The sequence below is a fragment of the Ips typographus genome, linkage group LG2 (genome assembly GCF_016097725.1).
Source record: "Ips typographus isolate SLU linkage group LG2, UJ_Ityp_2.0, whole genome shotgun sequence".
Classification (NCBI taxonomy): Eukaryota; Metazoa; Arthropoda; class Insecta; order Coleoptera; family Curculionidae; genus Ips; species Ips typographus.
In genome coordinates this window covers 8,765,783-8,786,563 of record NC_138423.1, presented here as the reverse complement: position 1 = coordinate 8,786,563, position 20,781 = coordinate 8,765,783, and the positions used below count along the sequence as shown (strand labels likewise).

Below are 20,781 nucleotides of genomic sequence, written 5' to 3'. Positions count from 1 at the left end.
GCGATACACCGAGAAGCATCTTCGAGGTTCGACGCAAATCGCGAAGCGTTTCAGAGTGGTTCTAGAATGTGGTTTACCGAATATAAAAGAAGCGGTCTCGACGGTGGACGAGTAGTGGATTTGGAACGCGGTGAAGTTTTAATAGGAGAATAATTGTGGATTTGTAGTAGTGGTTTTGGTAGCTGAATTAATTATTGTACAGAGTGTTTTGAAGTGTAAATACTTTATTTCTTGTTGAGTTAAATTGACTTTGCGTAAACCCACGGGAAAACCGTAGCATTATGTTTTACGTCCTTATATTTTACGGAAGCAGAACTGTTGAAGAACAAAAGAATTGTCGAATTGTTGTTTGATGAATTGGTATTAAAAAAGAAGTTTTGTCATTGTCAGATTAGTCTGATTTGTCATTTCCTCGGAATCTGTCTTAATTAAGCCCCCCAAAGACAATCTAAATAAATAATAATCTTTGAAAAATGTAAAGACTTGTTTTTCGTGTACATAAAATGGAAAACCAAATAAGAAGAAGTAACTTAGAAGATTTATCATTATCAGGTGTCCCTATGTAATTATTAGAGACACAGTACTTGTCCAACTATGTTCAAGTCTAGAAATTAAAAAAAAACTTGCAAGCCAAAAACGAAGCTTGAGGAATAATCAGTTTAGAATTACTCAAAAATTGTACAAAATTATTATTTAAAAAAGTGATTAAGTTCTGGAAAGGAAGTATATGATGTATTGAAGAAGGAAATAACCCTCTTTTTTACTAGAGAAAAATGTATCAACAAATTAGGATACTATAAAATTGAAAGAGGATTGACATCCATTCTCATAAACCTTCTTCAATGTACTCGTATCTTAAAAATGTTCTTTCAATTTTAATATTGTCCGAATTAATAAGAAAATTCAATGCAATAAAAAAATCAAACGAACCAAGCAATTTTATAAAACGGTTATCTATATGCAATTTAACTTTCTGTTGTGAGTAAACAAATATACTTAGATACTTCTTGTAAATGGAACTAATTGGTTTTGTAATTTTACTTTTACTTGCTTTGCCAGTACCTGATTGATTTTTTCAAAATCTCCTACAGTAAAGTAATATGCATCCAGATGGATACAATAGAAGGGTTGTTAAAATGTTTATTTTAATAACCCATTTTTGATTTTGATGATTTTTTGAAGACCCAAACCAAATGAGCAAGACACATTTCATTTTCTGGACGCCTGTATCAAATAAAAATTCTTCAAATAAACTGCTTTATTCCTCCAATAAATCTTATTCCACGTTTGATATACACAACTGAGTTTTATTTGTCTAATGTATTGATAGGAAAGTTTATTAGCAGATCAAAATACAGGCTTTTGATGTGACAAATGAAAAAAACCTTCAAATAAACTGGGTTATTGGTCAAATAAAGTATGTTTGTCGATTGATATACACAACTAAGTTTTATTTTTCTAATATATTTACGAAGAATTTTATTAGCAGATGGAAATACCGGCCCTAGGAGGACAAAAATAAGGCTTTTCCCGTGCGCGTATGACCAATTCACGTGTGATGCAATCACGGAAAACCTAATTTTGGACGAATTATGAACGATATTTTTCATTATAAATTGAAAACGAAGTTACTTTAATTGTTGTAAGTTATCTACATACAGGGTGATTCACGCTGATGGTATGTTAAATGTCGGACAGATCGAAAAACTGCCAGAAGTTCTTTTTTTAAATGGAACCCCCAATGTATTATGGTTTGTAATAAAAGAACATTAAATGAACAACCGAAACAAATTTATGTATACTTTTTTTATAACTAACTTCAACCGTTTCTGACTTATTAACAGTTTTTTGTTGTGCATATACAGGGTGTCCCACGACGAAAGACATCGATTGATATTGGAAAAAGTATAAATAGGAGAGTTTTGAAAATTTGGCAGGATACTAATGTGGGCATGCCCAATCCAACTAAAATATTTTCAAGATGGTTACACTTCCGTTTATACCGGAAGTCGATCACAGCTTTCTTATTTTAAATAGAACACCCTATATATTATTACATATTTGGATTCCTCACAAAATTCTGACCAACTTTTGTATAGAATGCCCTATGCCTATCTCTAGCCGTTTTCGAAATATTTGATGTTTTTCCAAAAAAGTGACAGTTGCAACGCTCAACATATTTTTGTACTATGTTAAAACCGTATTTCATTTTGCAATGAAACTTTGGGTTATTGTAAATAAAGGATCGTTTTATTAAACTGAGGGTGCGTAATGACTCATTTGTATACAGGGTCGTCAAAAAAAAATCGTAAACTTGCCACTAAAAAAAATGAAAAATCTCAAGTTTTTTAAATAGAAACCCACATTTTTTATGACGGAATCATTTTGAGCATTAAAAATTACTATACGTTTTAATTTACTTGCCTATATCTAAATCCAACCCATTTCGTTTTATTTGAGAATAAACATTTTTTTATTATGCTGCACGGTTCGGATTATGTGGTGTTCTAGTTGGTCATGCTTTTGACACACGGTGATATTGGAGACCTGCAGGGCATGTTAATAACACTAGTTTTGAGTGTTTTGACAACTGCAAATATGCCGTCGCGGTTACGTTATTAAAACCAAGATTACTTAAATCTGTTTATTATTTACGGAGAATGTGATAAAGTTGTGAGTAGAACATGTGAGGTATTTGCCGCTCGTTATCCAGAAAAACCAAAGCCATCACCAAAAGCTGTCAAGCTAATAATTGAAAATTTTAAGAATACGGAATATGTGAAGATAAAAGCTATTAAAACAAAACCAATCCTTAATAATACAAATGTAGAAATTGCAATTTTGGGCTATTTTGTTGCAAATCCAACTTTGTCAATAAGACAAGTTTCCGTAGAATCAGGCATATCCAAAAGCTCAATTCAGAGGATCCTGAAGAAACATAAATTTCACCCTTTTTCATTTAAATTAGTGCAACACTTAAAAGAGGTTGACTTTCCGAAGAGAGTTGTTTTTAGTGAGTTTTTGCTGACTAGTCACTATGGAGATGAATTGTTTTTGAATAATATTATTTGGAGCGACGAGGCCAAATTCACTAAAAATGTTCAATAGACATAATTCACACTACTGGTGTGACATAAATCCACACGTAGGTAATTAGAGAGAGAAATTTTCAAGAAATCTGGAATTTTTATAATAAAAAATGTTTATTCTCAAATAAAACGAAATGGGTTGGATTTAGGTATAGGCAAGTAAATTGAAACTTATAGTAATTTTTAATGCTCAAAATGATTCCGTCATAAAAAATGTGGGTTTCTATTTAAAAAACTTGAGATTTTTCATTTTTTTTAGTGGCAAGTTTATGATTTTTTTTTGACGACCCTGTATACAAATGAGTCATTACGCACCCTCAGTTTAATAAAACGATCCTTTATTTACAATAACCCTAAGTTTCATTGCAAAATGAAATACGGTTTTGACAGGGTATAAAAATATGTTGAGCGTTGCAACTGTCACTTTTTTGGAAAAACACCAAATATTTCGAAAACGGCTAGAGATAGACATAGGGCATTCTATACAAAAGTTGGTCAGAATTTTGTGAGGAATCCAAATATGTAATAACATATAGGGTGTTCTATTTAAAATAAGAAAGTTGTGATCGACTTCCGGTATAAACGGAACCATCTTGAAAATATTTTAGTTAAATTGGGCATGCCCACATCAGTATCCTGCCAAATTTTCAAAACTCTCCTATTTATACTTTTTCCAATATCAATCGATGTCTTTCGTCGTGGGAGACCCTGTATAGTTGGATTTTTACCTTTTGAGAATGACGTCATTTTTTCACATCTTTGTTTCTCGCATATCAAACATATGAAATAAACAATTTTAGCAAAAAAGGCACGTTGTTACTTTTGTCATCATTCATTCTGTCAAATTAAAAACGTTGACATTTACTGTCACTTTGATATAAACAAATATCAAAGATATAAAAATGCTGTGCTACAATGAGCAAGCCCAAATGCTAATTCGAAATGTGCTGGTTTTTTTGGAGTACGAAAAGAAACAGTTTCCAGATGTCATTCCAATTGATTATTCCAATGTGTATGATAGAGCATCACAGGCTTTAAAAGTGAGTACTGCTACTCTATGCCGAATGAAAAAGGCTGGAATTCCAGCTGACGACTCCTATTTTACCAACATTTCTAAGACAATGTCGGTCAGTAAAACCAAAATAACCGCTTTTATGAAAAACAAAGAAGTTGGTATGCCAAATTACTATCTTCGCTTTATTGTGCACAGCACAATAACACAACACAAAATCAATGAACATTAATAATATATTATGTTATTAGGAGTAGAAGAGATCTTTCAGTGAGTGCAAGCACACCTATTCACTGAATGAATGATGATTAAACTGAAACTCTCATGATCATGTGATTTTCAAGGCACTTGATCATCAGTCACTTCTGAACACACTAATTCTTCAAAGCATTTGTAGGTTAAAACTTGTGATCTAATTCCAGATATGCTGGGATGGATATAGACCTAATGGAGGAATCTTTTAAAAATATTTTCAATATGTACCGGTTGTCCCAAATGCAGAAAAAGTATCAAAGTTTTTTCAAATGGAACACCAAGTATATTACTTTATTTTCAGAATCTACGTTGAAAAGAAAAGGTAATATAACAAATATTAACATTTAAACATTCAACCTTCATTTGAGATTTATTGTCCAAAATTTGAGCGCTGATAACAGATTACGTTTCATGATCCAAAAGTGATAAATTGTCTAGCTCATATAGGAGGTCTCAAAAAATTTACTCAAAAACTAAAATTTTGAAGTAGTATAAACTTGTCAAAATCAAATGGAACCCCACTAATTTTATGGTTACAGTATATGCAAAATTTAATTACCTATCGAAAATTATTAAGGTTTGATACCGCTAATTGTTAACGTTTTCTTGGAAAATCGACATTTCTTAAACTAGAGCTGACTTTGATTTTTGATATCGTTCAAAGATCACTTGGTATCCTTTCCAATTACATATCTATCGTTCTAATCTAAGTAAAGCTTAGAATAAAATAGTGGCTTAATACTTTGTAAATTTGCTATACAAGTTACAAAAATAATTCATAAAAATGTTTAAAACGGCATCCATTCGACTACAAACACAAACATACCTGCCCCGTTTTTGAATCCTTCAGCAACATTATTAAGTATCTTAATGGATATACTCTTAAAAATTCTCTAATTCGCGATTCGAGTTCGAGAAATGTGGACTTTCCAAGGAAACGCGAATAGTTAGCCAAAGGAGATCTCAATAATTTTCGATAGATAATTAAATTTTGCATCTACCTTAACCATTAAATAAGTGGTGTTCAATTTGATTTTGACAAGTTATTAAAGTTTAAAGGTTGCAATTATTGGGTAAAAATTTTGAGACATTCTGTATGAGCTAGACAATTTCTCACCCAAGGATCCTAAAACTTGATCATTTGGCAGTTCCCAAGCCAATTTTCATTAATAAAAATCAAACAGAGGTTGAGTGATTAAACCTTAAAATTTGTTCTAAATTTTTACAAAATAACGAATATCTGACAAACTGTAAAGTTTAGACGTACCAAACGTCAATGTAATTACCCTTTATTTTCAACGTAGACTCTGAAAATCAAATAAAATACTAGGTATTCCATTTGAAAAATTATAACTTTGACAATTCCACTCATGTACAAAAAATGCCATATATACGTCATCAAAACACGGTTTGCTATCGGCTAATAAGGAAGGAAGAGAGTTTGCTAGCGGATAAAAAAATCGGATAAATTTTGCTGTTGATTTCATCGTTTCCACGGATTTTCACCACACTTCTATTGTTGCAATGTCTCACCTTGAGATTTTTGCTGGCAATGTCAATTTTGATTTTTGTTCGTATTGTTTTGGTTATGGCTCGCTTTGGATAGAGTTCTACTGCAGAAAATCAAAAGAACCAGAAAAATGTATTTCTGCCAGTACAAGGCAGTCACAGTCTTATTATATTATTGATTATATTCATGAAATTGTCTTATCACATACCATTCGAGCTCAGATTTTGAACAGGATAATTTTTCCGCTTGTCTTCTCATACTTTCTTTATGGTACAAAACTCGACAGGACTCGTGCAGTTACACCAAAAAGAAAGTGTTCTAAGACAAGCACAAAAATTATCCGGCTAAATCTGAGCTCTTATGGTATTGCCCCCGATACTTTTTCTGCATTTGAGACAACCGGTACATCTTGAAAATATTTTTGAAAGCTACCTCCAATAGGTCTATATTCATCCCAGAATCAAAAGTTTGTTGAAAGTGAATACTTTAGTCACAATTTTCCGTGTCGAATAACGTGAATAACCCTGTATAATACTTCGGTTTCGTATAACAACTTTCACTTGAGTGCAAAAAAGATGTACTTTAAACAATTGTTGCATAGATCACTATTTTATCAAATTGTGCAAAAAAGTACATTTTTTTCAATAATTTTTAGGGCAAATAGTGGAATGAAGCCTTTTTTGCACTTACGTGTTGCCCTAAAAATCATTAAAAAAGTGTACTTTGCACGATTTTATTAAAGGAGTGTTTATTCCATTTGCAAAAACTAAAGTTATAACTTATCAGTTATATTTGTTATTATAGTTGGTTTACATTATTTATTCTGTAACAGAAGAAGATCGTCTACTGTTCAAATCAATCCACCCAATTTCATTGATACAGTCGCCTTATCGGGCGGCGGGGAAGCACCAGTTCCGATTTCGGAATTGGCTGATGTAACGGCTCAGATCAGTCCGGAACAGGAGGAAAATCCTATTCTTTTGTTGCAATCAATGACCGCTAGTAGTTGCTCGGCCAGCGTTTCCTCAAAACATAGCAAAATGTCTACCAGCGCTATGAGTGTTATTGCAGCCACACTTACGAGCCACGCAGAGGTACGTGATATAGTGATAGTTAGTTATCTACTACAGGCATATCAATGATTCATTACATAACTCACTTTGAGTTACGTAATGAGCGATTTTATCACACTAGTGCGTTAATACTTTTCCGCGTTAAGTTTAGTTCTCATAACCGCGTTTTGCGTCTGACGTCACTTATTTCCTATTGGTCAACAGTACATTTTCAGCTGACAGATCTGGCAAAACTTTTTTCCCTGTTCGCAGTAGTTGCCTCTAAACACGATATTTTTAATTGTCAGTTGTCACAATTTGTCAATATTTTGTTTATTTTTTTAACTTAACTGTTACAGTTTTAAATAGGTATTCTACTATTCAGCTAATTCCGAGGCTAATTCAACATGTTTTGCAGAAGTGTATGCTTCATTCTTGTCGCCTTGGAAACAAGGATGAATGAAAATATCTTCTATTCTCAAAGTTCCATGGCAATTGCCACATAAAAACTAAAAATGAAGTAGAGATATTAACCTATATTTTATATGAATATAAACATAGGGAACCTACCTCATTTCTGCTGTGACTGCCGTGTTTATTCATTTTTTTTCAGTTTTGCCATTCAGATATAACTTTTGCCCTCTGCGTCGTCCAAAATGTCAAAACACTAGAAACAGACGCAAGAAGTTGAAGATTTTCAGCTTCTTGCGGGCTGTCATTTTCAAATTTTGTTTCTACCAATAGGAAATAAGTGACGTCAGACGCAAGACGCAAAACGCGGTTATGAGAACTTAGCTTTAGAGCGAGTTCGCTTACTTCGCCTTTTTCTCGCCGCGCCGGTTTAAAAACTATTAATATACAGGGTGTCTCATAAGTAATGGTAAATAATTTAATGACGTATTTATGCGGTCAAAATAATTCGATTTAGCACAACTTACCTCAGACAAAAAGTCAACAGAAACAGAAATACAAGGGGTCAAAGTTATTTTTTTTTAAATGCTTTTTTTCACTTAACACGCGCTTCCCTTGGAGTTTCTTGCTAAAATTAGGTATTCGAGGGTGCCAAATTTTATTATCTACTCAGTCAGTTTTAAGCCAGCTTATAGAGGTCGCCATCTAAAACCAGTGATTTGCTTTAAAATCACTCTAACTTTTTTTCTGGTAAGGCGAAGTGACAACTGAAATCTGAGTATCGGTTTTTTAACAAAAAAGGTATACTTAGTTGGCATCCTTAATATCAACAGTTTACGAGATATTTTTGCAATTAAAATCTTTGAAAAAAAATTTTTGCAATATCATTTCTCATTACAAGTGATAAATTACTTAAACAAAAATTTTGTGAATCGTTGAATTGGTCGGAGAAGTCAAATATCATGACCAGCACCAAGTTCGAAAATTGGTCCTCCAGATGTTTACCTGAAGCATTTTGTGTATGAAGAAATAATAGATAACCAAGGCAAGTTATTAATTTCAACATAAAATGCTGTTGAGACATTTTCGAACAATAATAGACAGTCATTTCAACCATGTCGATTTTAAAGCGAATTATTTTCTGCAGGTGGCGACCTCTACGTGCTGGCTTAAAACTGCGTTAATAATCAAATTTGCTATCTTGAAAAACCCCCGAATATCTAATTTTACCAAGATATTCCTGAGTAAATTTAAAAAGACCATTTTAAAAAAATAACTTTGACTCCTTGTATTTCTGTTTTCGTTGACATTTCGTTTTTTAAGTGTTCTTTTTTGCACGATTTTATAAAATAGTTTTTTATAAATCTTTATAAACAAATTTTTATATCATTTTTATAAACTAAAATAAAACTCATATGAAAGTTGGCTTGATTGTTCATCATTTTGAAGTAATCATTTGGCGTTTTTTTCAATTTTTTAAAATAATTTGGACAGGTACTCATTTGTTTCGTTATGGATTAAAAAAAAACTGTGCGTGACAAACGTGTGTCAACGCAAAATTTATATTTGTGTTGCAAAATAAATTAAGTCTGCGGTTCCTCGTAGAAAAAATATGGTTCCTAACTCTTGTGCAAAGTGTCTTGTCCGCACTTGTCTGGTGCATATCTAGCCATCGTGCCTTCAAAACTTACTTTGCACACTTGTTAGGAAAACTACTATTACCTAACAAGTGGGGAAAGTGATACTTTCCCGCACGCTTACTGAAGTTTTTCTACGAGCGTTTTCAATATGTAATTGTAAAGAACGACAATTGAAAATAAATGATAAATTAAAATTAAAAAAGCAGTTTTTAATAATATTGAATTTAACAATCTTATTCTTTTATACATATTGTTACGATTTTCCCGTGGGTTCACACAAAGTCAGTTTAACTCAACAATTATTAAATTTATTACACTTCAAAACACTCCGTACAATAATTAACACAGCTACTAAAAACACTACTACAATTCCACAATTATTCCACTATTTAAACTTTACCGCGTTCCCAAATTCACTACTACACAACTCTACTAACTGACTACGCCGTCGTCAACTCCGCTTCTTTTATATTCGCAAACCACGTTCTAGAATGACCGCGAAACGCTTCGCGGGTTGCCTTGACCATTCAAGAATATTCCAGGTAGCGCTTCCTAACTGTGTGGCCTACTTTAATACGCGCCCGGCCAGATATTGCGGCGCATCGGTTTCATGGAGTATCGAGCATAGTAGGCCCAAACCGTAACACTGCCCCCCTCTTAAAGCTGATCGTCCCGATCCGCTTCATCTAATCCCTGGTATTTCTTGAGTCTGTCCAGATGGACAATTTTCATCCTGCCTTTGGGGCTGCGTTGGACTCTGTAGGCGACGTCGTTTAACCTTTTTACCACATTGTAAGGTCCCTCCCAGTGTCGTTGCCATCTTTGACTTAATCCTTTGCTCCTCCTGGGTTGAAACATCCACACAGCATCACCTTCCTTATAATTGCCACCAGTTGGTCTGTGGTCCAGTGTCATCTTCATACGGTTGTTGTTTGGTTTCATCTTCTCTCTCTCAAGTTCCCGAATTGTGCTGGATCCCTTCTGTAACGAACACTGCTCACACCGTTTACACCATTCCTCAACGTCCTTTCTGAAGTTAATCCAGTAAAATCGATCTCTTATTCTAGCCAAAGTCTGGTTTACTCCAAAGTGTCCTCCTCCGCGACTGTCATGTAGCACATTCTCTTTGCAGGAATTGGGCACTATTGTTTGGTAAACAAAGCGTTTTCCGTCTGGACTTTCCCATTTGCGAGTAATTAAGTCATCTCGCAGTCGAAGCGAATTCTGCAACCAGTAACCCCTTACTGTTGGTCCATATCTGGAAATCTGTTGCCAATCCGGTTTCAAATCCTTCTCCAACCATCTTCTGATTACTTCCAAATCAGAGTCTGAGCGCTGCCCTTTTATTATGTCTTCCTTAGAAACGCTGCTCTTCATTCTTTTTGTAGCCTCTTTATCTGTCACCTTCGTGATTTGACCAATCCTCCAACCATTATGAATTTGTCCTTTCCGGTACCTTAAGTCACTATCCAAAGCTTGACGATCCTCTACATATCGCGGTAAATGTCTTTCCGGATTCTTCATTTCCTGCTCCTGGTTACGCCAGTTCCGCGGGGTCGGTAAACGAGACTGCTGTCTGCAATTCCATTGGTAATGTCCTTTACGTCCACAAATATAACATGTAATATTTCTTTTAACAGAGGAGTTCCGGTGATTTGTTCTGATGTCCTGATTTCGTCGACACTGTGGGTTTGGAGAACAAGACCGCTGTCTGCAATTCCTTCTAATGTGTCCCGTACGTCCGCATCGATAACACTCCACTCTCGTGATCGGGCGTGACCGTTCTAACTGTGTGGACTGGCCATTTGCTGATGCTGCCATTTGTTGCACTAATTGGCCGACCATTGATTCAATTTTATTTATTGATGTAGCAACATGATCGGCTGGCGGTTCTCTCTCCTCTTGAATAGTCTCTGGCTGAAAGTCATTGCACGCAGCTTCAATTTCCAGCGCTCGAATCAGTAATTCGCTGTTGTTGCTCCCTTTGAACATCTTCAGCCATTTCTTTACCTCCGGATCTCGAATCCCATCTACAAAATACTGTGCCACAAGTTCTTCTTGGATTTCATCCGGGACGGCTGGGTAAGCCAGATGCACAAGGCGACGAATTTCGGTTTCAAACTCTTCTAGATTTTCACCAGTTTTCTGCTGTCTTGACATTAATTGCGTTCGATACAGTCCTTTCTTATGTTGATCCCCATAACGACGTTCTAATGCAGCTACTAATGCTTCATAGTTGCTTCGTTGGGCGATAGGCACCGTCTGTAACAGCTCCAATGCAGGTCCTCGTAATGCCACTACTAGTGCTACAGCCTTTTCCTCGTTACTCCATCTATTTGCATTTGCAGCGGCCTCAAATTGGAGTTGGTACGTTGCCCATGAAGTTTGACCGTCGTATGTGGGAGGCTTGATCTTGTTGAGCCCGTTTCCGGTGATCACTGTAGAGCTGGCTCCTCTGCTGTCAATTTTCTGCTCTAAGTCGCGTAGCTTTATCTCAACATCATTCTGAATTTTATTAATGTCCTCCCGAACATCAATCTGAATTTTACTAATGTCGTCCCGAACATCATTAATGTCTTCCCGAACATCCTTTAATTTTTCCTCAACATCACACTCCATCTTTTTAAGACTATGGGTTACATACTCTTGGATTTCTGTTTTGGTCCCCGCTAGACCGTTCAATATTTCTACGTTACGTTTTTCTTGCATTTCTATATCTTGTTGTCTCATTCTTTCTTTTTCTTCTTTGTCTTGTTGTCGAATTCTTTCTTGTTCTTCCTTTTCTTGTTGTCGAATCCTTTCTTGTTCTTCCTTGTCTTGTTGTCGAATCCTTTCTTGTTCTTGTCGAATCCTTTCTTGTTCTTCTTTGTCTTGCTGTCGAATCTCTTCTTGTTTTCCAAGCATTGCCATAATAGCTGCAAGTTGGGCCTCCATGTTTGCACTTTGACGTCTTGTTATTGTCATAAAATAAATTTAACACACCACTGTTCCGAAAATCTCTAGTCCGGTTCTGAACACAAGTCTCTAACCCGAAGTTTAGTTCCAATTCACGTCGCACTAACGTCTGATCCCACTTCTGACACCAATTGTTACGATTTTCCCGTGGGTTCACACAAAGTCAGTTTAACTCAACAATTAATAAATTTATTACACTTCAAAACACTCCGTACAATAATTAACACAGCTACTAAAAACACTACTACAATTCCACAATTATTCCACTATTTAAACTTTACCGCGTTCCCAAATTCACTACTACACAACTCTACTAACTGACTACGCCGTCGTCAACTCCGCTTCTTTTATATTCGCAAACCACGTTCTAGAATGACCGCGAAACGCTTCGCGGGTTGCCTTGACCATTCAAGAATATTCCAGGTAGCGCTTCCTAACTGTGTGGCCTACTTTAATACGCGCCCGGCCAGATATTGCGGCGCATCGGTTTCATGGAGTATCGAGCATAGTAGGCCCAAACCGTAACAATATTCATATGTATGTAACTAAAATATAACCGCATATTAAAAATAATAAGTACAAAAATAAAACATGATTACAACCTACAAACTTGATTACCATAAATGAGTTATTAATGTGATGCATTACCTCTAATTTACTTCTTACTAATATTAATAAATGAACAATTATTATATGGAATAACTATTTAGAATATGATACATAAATTAACATAATTTACTTTTCCCACCCTAGTGCCGGAAAATGATAAATGATTTCTTTACGCACTAGTGCGGAAAAGTCTGTATTTTTGCACGATTATTTTATTACGATTCATTCATCTATTTTATAGTAGCTGATAGGGGGCGCTATCTGCAACCTTTTCAGCTGCTTAAAAAGACTGAAACTTTTTTCAACGCCACTGAAATAGATACACGACTTCAAAATATGATTCTAATATGTTTTCTGCGTGAAAAAGGTATACTTTGTTCTAAGTATTAAACGTTGACCGTTTTTGAGATATCCGATATTTTGATATTGCATACAGCAACTTTCAAATTAGTAAATATTTTTTTATCAAAGTAAGATTTTATTTTGTCTTTGTAGAACACTTGTCCAAAAGAAACCTTTTTTTAATGCTAAGACTTTAATTTCCAGTGGTTTGTGGTGTAAGTTGTTTCACAAAGTTTACTGAAAATACGTATGGATTTTTCATTTATTTTCATCGGCCTTTGTGTTCTGTGATTTAGCTAAAAGGTCTTCTAATTAGTTTTTTTAGAATTTGTATGAATTACGTAAATGCACTTTACTCTTTAACATGCAATATTAAAACATTAAATATCTCGAAAACGGTCAACTTGTAAGATCTACAACTAGTATACCTTTTTTACATAGAAAACATATTTTTTCGACGACTGACTTTGAAAGTACCTCATGTACGCTTCCATTTAAAAGCAGAAAGTGATTACTGGCCGCGCGTGCGCAGAAAGTGAATCATTTTCTGCTGTAGAAGGTTTTCGCTTTCTACTAACAATCTACTCACCAACTTTTTCGGCGTTTTCATAACAACGCTTGATATACCTGTTTGAAATAAACACATTCACTAACAAAACAAAACTTAATACAAAAAATTATATTATTTGTAGCCAAGAATAGGTTTATTCAACGAGATCAACTTTGAATCGGCTTACCAGGTTTCAAAGATACAGGGTGTTATTTATGTTCTCCATTAAAAAGTGTCCAACAAGCAAGGTTCAGCTTATTCGATACATTAATGACCAGGTATTTTTTATTAGGTAGTCAAATTCGCAGAAAATCACTTTTTTATTCAAGATTGCAGTTACGCTCACTAGCGACCATTTCAGAACCCCATTTTTTTACCCCAAGCCTCTACCATGGATAGTGTTTCAGATATTGCTAGATACTGTAGCTAGCCTTCTTAGTTGGCCACCCTGTACATACATTCACTCGCGAGACAGATTCTTTCTTCGCGAAATAACTTATCACTTTTTTTGAATCAATATTTTATAACATTTTCTCGAGTGTTGAAATAATCTCTGATTCAAATAATATGTACAGGTTTGCGGAGATGGTGGATTAGCCGGATTAGATGATTTCACCTCGTTGTTATCGGAGAACGATTCAAGATTGCTTGTTGATCTGTTGAAATTGGCGGTGGCGGACCGGATTGAAGACGACCAATCTAAAGAAGTAAGAAGTCTTAAAGTACTACTTTAACAAAATCGTATCAAGAAGTGTTGACAACAAAGGTTTTCTAATTAAATGTTGAATAACCAAATTTTTCCAAGTTTTACTTTACGCAACTATTTAGCTGCGTAAAGTAAAATTTGTATATAAGTGATTTATCATTTCGGTTCTAAATCATTTCTGAAGGCACATTATCTCATTTTAATTTATCCTGACAAACTAAGACAGTCATTGAGAATATTAGTACAACTTCAGGATAACACTTATCATTTAGATATTAGCATCTACGCTGGTAACCATGGGCACAGCAAACCCTTCCATTGGTTCCATGCTGCTGGAACTTTGCGTAACAGAACTGGAAGACACAACCAATAGTACTCAACCGTATTCAGCCAGTCCTCACCCTGTCGTTCAGGAATCGAATCATCCCTATTTTGATGATATAAAATTGAGCGGACACGTTCGACTTCCTGGAGCAGAAGCTTTAAGAGTAGAATTCGATAGAAGATGTTCTACGGAGCGTCGCCACGATCCGTTGACAATTACTGATGGCTCTGGTAGAGTGGTAGCTATGCGCAGTGGCAGAGAGTGGTCCGATTGGTCGTCCGAGTTGCGCATTTCCGGTGACGAACTGAATTGGACATTTTGCAGTGACAGCTCGGTCAATGGTTGGGGATGGCGGTTTACTGTTTATCCTGTTGTGCCAAATCATGGGTGAGTTTCCTGTTATTTTACATAATCATGAAATCGCTACCGCCATTTGCACCGTCGACTTTAAGCTGAGTTTAAACCAAGTTGGAGTTAAGGTCAGTTCAGACGTTCATTTTTTTTTCATTTTAATTTTCAAACTTGGTTTAAGTATGATGGTGCAGTACAGGTGCCTTTAGAAAAGTTAAACACAAAAGTGTTGGATTTTTTTTAAAGCCTTAAATGGTGTTCTCTTATTAGAAAAACGTAACGTTAAAAAATTAAAAAATGCATTTTTCATTATACGACTCTGAAAACTATCTATTTCTCGACTGATTCATAGTCGAGAAAATGTATCTTTTCCGTGAGGACGCACGAAAATGTCCATTTTCGGTGCGCTGTTTTTATCTGGTGGGTTTTCCGGTGCGCTAACAAAAACGTATTATTTCTTGTATAAAAATGTGTGTTAGATTACTATCCAATATGGAATGATTTTATATGCTCATTTTATGCTACAATATGAGCTCGTTGCAGCTTAAATCGGTTATAACACATTGACATTCTTCCAGTGCGCTTCACATAAAATGTCATAATACGACAACTACCATAGACAACCTGAAAATAGACACTAAACTGAGATAGAGTAGCCTGAAGCCAGGCATATGAAGGTTCTTTGAAGAAAAAATGACCGCAAGAGGGCCAGTCAGATTTTACTTGTGTCAGTACTGTCATGTCATACATCAAAATCAACCTGTTTAATTTTTTTTTTCTAAATCCTAACCCTATTTCCTATTTCTAACCATCTAACCTGCGTTTCTAAGGAAAGCAATTGTATTGGTTGTAATTTTTTGCTGTTTTGTGAGTGTTTCCTTAATGGGTTATTTTAAAAACATGGGAAAAGCTGGTTCTGTGATTCCTGGTTGCAAACCAGACAGTTGTGGTAGCAGCTTTACGTTTCCCAACCAAACAAAGATTTTTTAAATTAAAACAACAGTGTTAATCAAGATGTCAATATTATATTGCAGTATCCTCTGCTATCTTTATTTATTTCCTGTTATTTTACTAAATACATTTATATCTATCATTAGTTGCTACATATGTGACAGAAAATGCAGTCAATGTCTCTGAAATTACATACTTACCTACTAAGTATGATTTTGTAACTTTTATACGTCGATGCTATAGATCTGTGTTGATTTACCTTATAGATTCAACGCAAAAATCGACATCGACGTAAGAAAGTCGCAAAATCATACCATAAATTTAACGTCATAAATTATAAAGAGAACCGTTTAAATTTCCTGCCACATTATAATTCTTTTACCACCCAGTAGATGGCTCTTTAATCAATATGTGGTGCTGGCGCCATCTAGCGACGATAAATTCTTCAAAGAACTGGCAAAACAGTGACTCACCGCTTAGTATTGCAGATTTAGTTCTATTTATGTTAGGTTTTCTATGACGACTACTTACCTGCATCAATTTTATAACAATAACTGTCTTGTCACTATCAATGTCAAGATTTTAACCTAATAACAGGTTTAATGCCCGGTTTCTGAACACACCTTTCGCTTTCATCAATTATAGAAAAGATATCTCAGCTAAAACGACTAGATATCTGATCCACAAATAGTGACGCACGTGTATTGACGGCTAAACTAAACAGATATTCTAAATAGATTTTCTGTGTTGTTAATTCGTTATCAAATGTTTCAGTGTTTCCTCTTCTTCTGATGAAGAAGTCATGGAAATTGTCCATGCTATTGGACAGCGTGCTAGCGACCAAATCGTTTTCGGCATACTAACCACAAAAATATCTGTTCGATTCTTATCAGTTCCACAATTTTATACTTTGGAAACCCAATTAAAAGAGTAAAGTAGTAGTCCATAGTCACCCAGTGGAGTTGTAGTAGATAGGGGTAGCTGAGTAACACACAATCGTCTCCATAAAAAATTTATTGGTCTTTAAACCTTCAGAAAACGCCCAACATGTTTCGAGTGCAATAGTGCAATAGCTACTCATCATCAGGGGCTAGAAGAACGCTCAAATAAGTATAACGTACATCATACAATATCAAGAGGAAGCCTACCTTACTAAACAGCCTAACAGCTGGCTGTCATTTTAAACAAGGGGACAGCAGACCTAGGGTAGTGTTATGAAAAAATATATATAGTTTTTCCGGGATAAAACATTTCAAAAAACCCATTTAAAAAATTTTAATTATAGTTTTTCAGGATGAAACTTTTCAAAAAACCAATTCAAAAGTTTGTCCCAAGTTTAAAAAGGAAAATAATCTTAAAAAGGTGAAAAAGTTAGGTCAATGAGAAAGACGTTAGTTTTAGGATAGACTGCACCGTAGGTTAAGTACGCGTTCACTAGGTTGAGTCCGGAAGTTTATGGTTAAGGGGTACTTCTTAAGCATCATTCACATAAACTTTATGGCTATTGCAATGCTAAGGTATGTGTTCTGCTAAAGGTTAGATACATTATAAATTAATGTACTGTTCACACTTGTATACTGCGGAATTAATAACTTAATAGTAGTGCAAAACCTATCTATAGTCAAATTTTTATCCTTTGAGAATGACGTCAAGCAGGTGAAAAAACAGGCATGTCTGGAATTAGATCACAAGTCTTAACCTACAAATGCTTTGAAAAATTAGTGCGTCAAATATCAACGTTTTTAATTTGACAGGAAGACAAAATTAACAACGTGCCTTTTTTGCTAAAATTGTTTATTTCACATGTTTGATATGCGAGAAACAAAGATGTAAAAAGATGACGTCATTCTCAAAAGGTAAAAATCCAACTATAGATTTACGCTTTTACTCTTAAGTTTTACCACCTTAATACAAGCAACCAAGAAGGTGAGTCATTTCAGACGTTTGACACTTGCGTGTTTTTGTTGTTAAATTAACTGTTCAAAATTCGAAAATTTGAAAGAATGCTTTTTTGTATTTGTTTATGAATGTCTGTTCAGTTTATACCTAACACGTTGACTGCCAAACACGAGATAACTCGTGGTAAGGCCTCCCCTCAGAAACGCCTACCACGAGTTATCTCGTTTTCAAAGGTTAATTTGACGGTGCCAGCCACGAGTTCCCTCGTGCTAAATTCGTTGAAATTTTAGTATTGGGGCGTCCATAAGGGATCAGTAAATACTGGAGTGGCACTAGAATACAGTTTTATTTTTCTTATTATAGTTCAACACTGGAAATCAAGAAACAAAGTCTAAGGTTTGTTTACAACAAAAAAACTAATCTTCACATTATTCATTGAGATTCTAATTTTGGTGGTATTGTTTAAAACAATTTTCCACACACAATGGAGGCTTCTCTACACAAATAGGACAAAAATATCGTGTTTCTCGACGGCGGTTTTGGGTGGTACAGAAACGACAGGCCCTAGTTGGTCGCTGTTTTTTTTCAGTTGGTGGAATAGCTTCTAAATAGTGAAAATTATTTTGCTGGCTTTTGTACTTTTGGTCATTTACTGGCATTTTATTGCCAATAAGTGACGCAACAAATAATTCTCGAAATTTTAATGATTTCATTTGGTTTCCATTGGACTTGCGATTCAGCAAATATGCATTATGTATATATATTTCGAAAATGTGTAAAACTATCTTCTTCGGCCACCTTACAGTTTTTCTTAGAGCACTGTAATAGCTGAGCATCTGGTCTGATTGGTCGACTCCTGACATTTCAGCGTTGTAATCCTTGATAATATTTGGTTTTAGGGACACCTTTCTATTTCTATTTTGAACCTCGACTATTCCCACTTTGTGCATGTTCGATATTGTTAAGACTTCCCGTTTGTCTTTCCACTTGCACACAACAACGGATTTATTTCTCTGCCACACAAATTCATCCTTTTTTAGTTTTTTAGAAGTCACATATTTAGGATTTTTTTTTTCGGTTAGCTCGTAGAGTACCGCAGATGTACGTTTTTCTGGATGTCATCATGTGAGTGAGAGACACTGAATTATAAAAATTGTCTGTGAACAGAACATATCCTTTGTCTAAATAACTTTCCATTAAGTGAAGGACAACGTTTGAAGCATGGCCAAACCCATTTGCACTTTCGGTGACTTCTGATTTTCCGCAGTATACTTTTATTTTCAACACCATTCCATTGGATTCACACAGTTCATACAGTTTCACTCCGTATTTGTGTTTTTTATTTTTTATATATTGGCGGAAAAATAGTCTGCCGCGCCAAAGGACCATGCTTTCATCGATGCATAGGTGTTTATTTGGAACATATTGCTCCTGCATAAGTTTATTGAAATGGTTCAAAACCGGTCGAATTTTGAACAGTCGATCTTCGGTGGTGGCATTCAACGAGTTATCGGCAAAGTGCAAAAAGCGCAATAATAATTGAAATCGGTTTCTGCTAATTACTTGTCCCCAAAATGACATCCTGTACATAAGGTTTTGTGACCAATAATGCTCAATTGTAGGAAAAGTACAAGGTCCCATGTGCAATAAAGTACCAAGAAATACTCGCATTTCATTGGCATTTGTTTCAACCCACCTTTTTTTCCTATTCGAAAATTTGAAAGAATGCTTTTTTGTATTTGTTTATGAATGTCTGTTTAGTTTATACCTAATTATCGTTTTTGAAACAAATACTCGATGTCTAGGGGATGGTTACTATTATTAGTATGACGTTTATGTCTTGTGTTTCTGAAATCCTAACCTGATTCCTATTTTTTTATTTTAGGTTTAAGTTTATTGTGAATGATGTCATTTGTCTACTTCTTGGAGTGCACTTGCCATTAACAGTACAAATGCACTGCATGTTATGTGAATGCTACTTAAGTTTCTTGCACTGTGCGAAGTTTTAAGTCTGTTTTAAGTTTTCCCGTATGTAAGATTGTGACGCTATTTATTCGGGAGTTCTAATTAAAGTGAGTTTTAGAACCAAAATTATTGAGAGTTGCCTCGGGCGCCACCTGGTTTCAATAAAGTAGTTAGAGTTTTCGAAATGTGAACCAGGAAACACAATTGCCCGGTCTATCAAGCCATGTAGCGTTTGTGTTGTATGCGGAAATAACGTGTAGCGCCCGGTCTTGTCGAGCCTCGACGCTACGAAACTAATAGGGCCGTAGAATGGCCGGACTGGGAAAATGACACAAACGCCCGGTCTATCGAACCATGTAGCGTTTGTGTGAAGCCTGCAGAAAACAGCAGTACGGGGTGAAGGGGGCGGTTCGGTACTAACGAGTAGTCCCGGTAACAAGGGGGGAACACAGTGCACTAAGGAGGGCTAGCCACCAAACAGGTATACTTACTATGGTGCGGCGGTGCTGCTGGGAGGTTGAGATGTTGCTTGGGAAAGCTGGCGATCTCAACAGACCACGAACTGGCGGCGCACGCCAGTTTTATAGACAGTCCGGTCCCCCACTTTCGGGTAGTGGAAAACACGGCCCTACTCAAGTGACGCGTACAGAACCGCAGTACTGCAGGAAACCGGTACGCTTCGGCCAACCTAACCGGCTACGTCAACTCGTGAATTATAATTACAAGGAAAGCCGTAAACCATTAATTTCCTATTACGCGCTATCATACTTCAGCGTTGTTGTAAACCCTGTAATTCTACTAATTGTTTCCAACAAGAACGGTAAAAATTCGACTAGCCAATCCTGAGAAAATGTAATAAATTAAAAAACACGGCTTATCGTATTTTGGCAAAGCACTAGCACTGGCTACTTTGCTAACCGACTTCTATTAATAGTTTATTTATCTGCATATCGCCGCAAAACAAACGGCACTAACGGACGACTTAGAAAACAAAACAAAAATTATTCGTAACTTCGTTACAAGATATGTGGTTATGTTTCAAATAAAGAGAGTAGATTTGTTACCAGTTTGTTTCACTCAACTTTGCAGAGCTCACAAACCCAGAAACTTCGTTCTCCACTGTTTAAAAGCGCCAAAGGGGCCCCAAAGGCAATCGTGT

The 20,781-nt window shown here is 35.6% G+C and overlaps 1 protein-coding gene across 1 annotated transcript in view; it reads left to right on the top strand.

Annotated features, from left to right (window-relative positions):
* Positions 1 to 20,781, top strand: part of HERC2 (E3 ubiquitin-protein ligase HERC2) — a 162,166-nt gene that overhangs the window by 104,199 nt on the left and 37,186 nt on the right. The window contains exons 54-56 of the mRNA XM_081974333.1: positions 6,699 to 6,960; positions 14,001 to 14,132; positions 14,404 to 14,843. Of these exons, the coding sequence (XP_081830459.1) occupies positions 6,699 to 6,960; positions 14,001 to 14,132; positions 14,404 to 14,843 (834 nt within the window). The remainder of the gene's footprint in view (positions 1 to 6,698; positions 6,961 to 14,000; positions 14,133 to 14,403; positions 14,844 to 20,781) is intronic.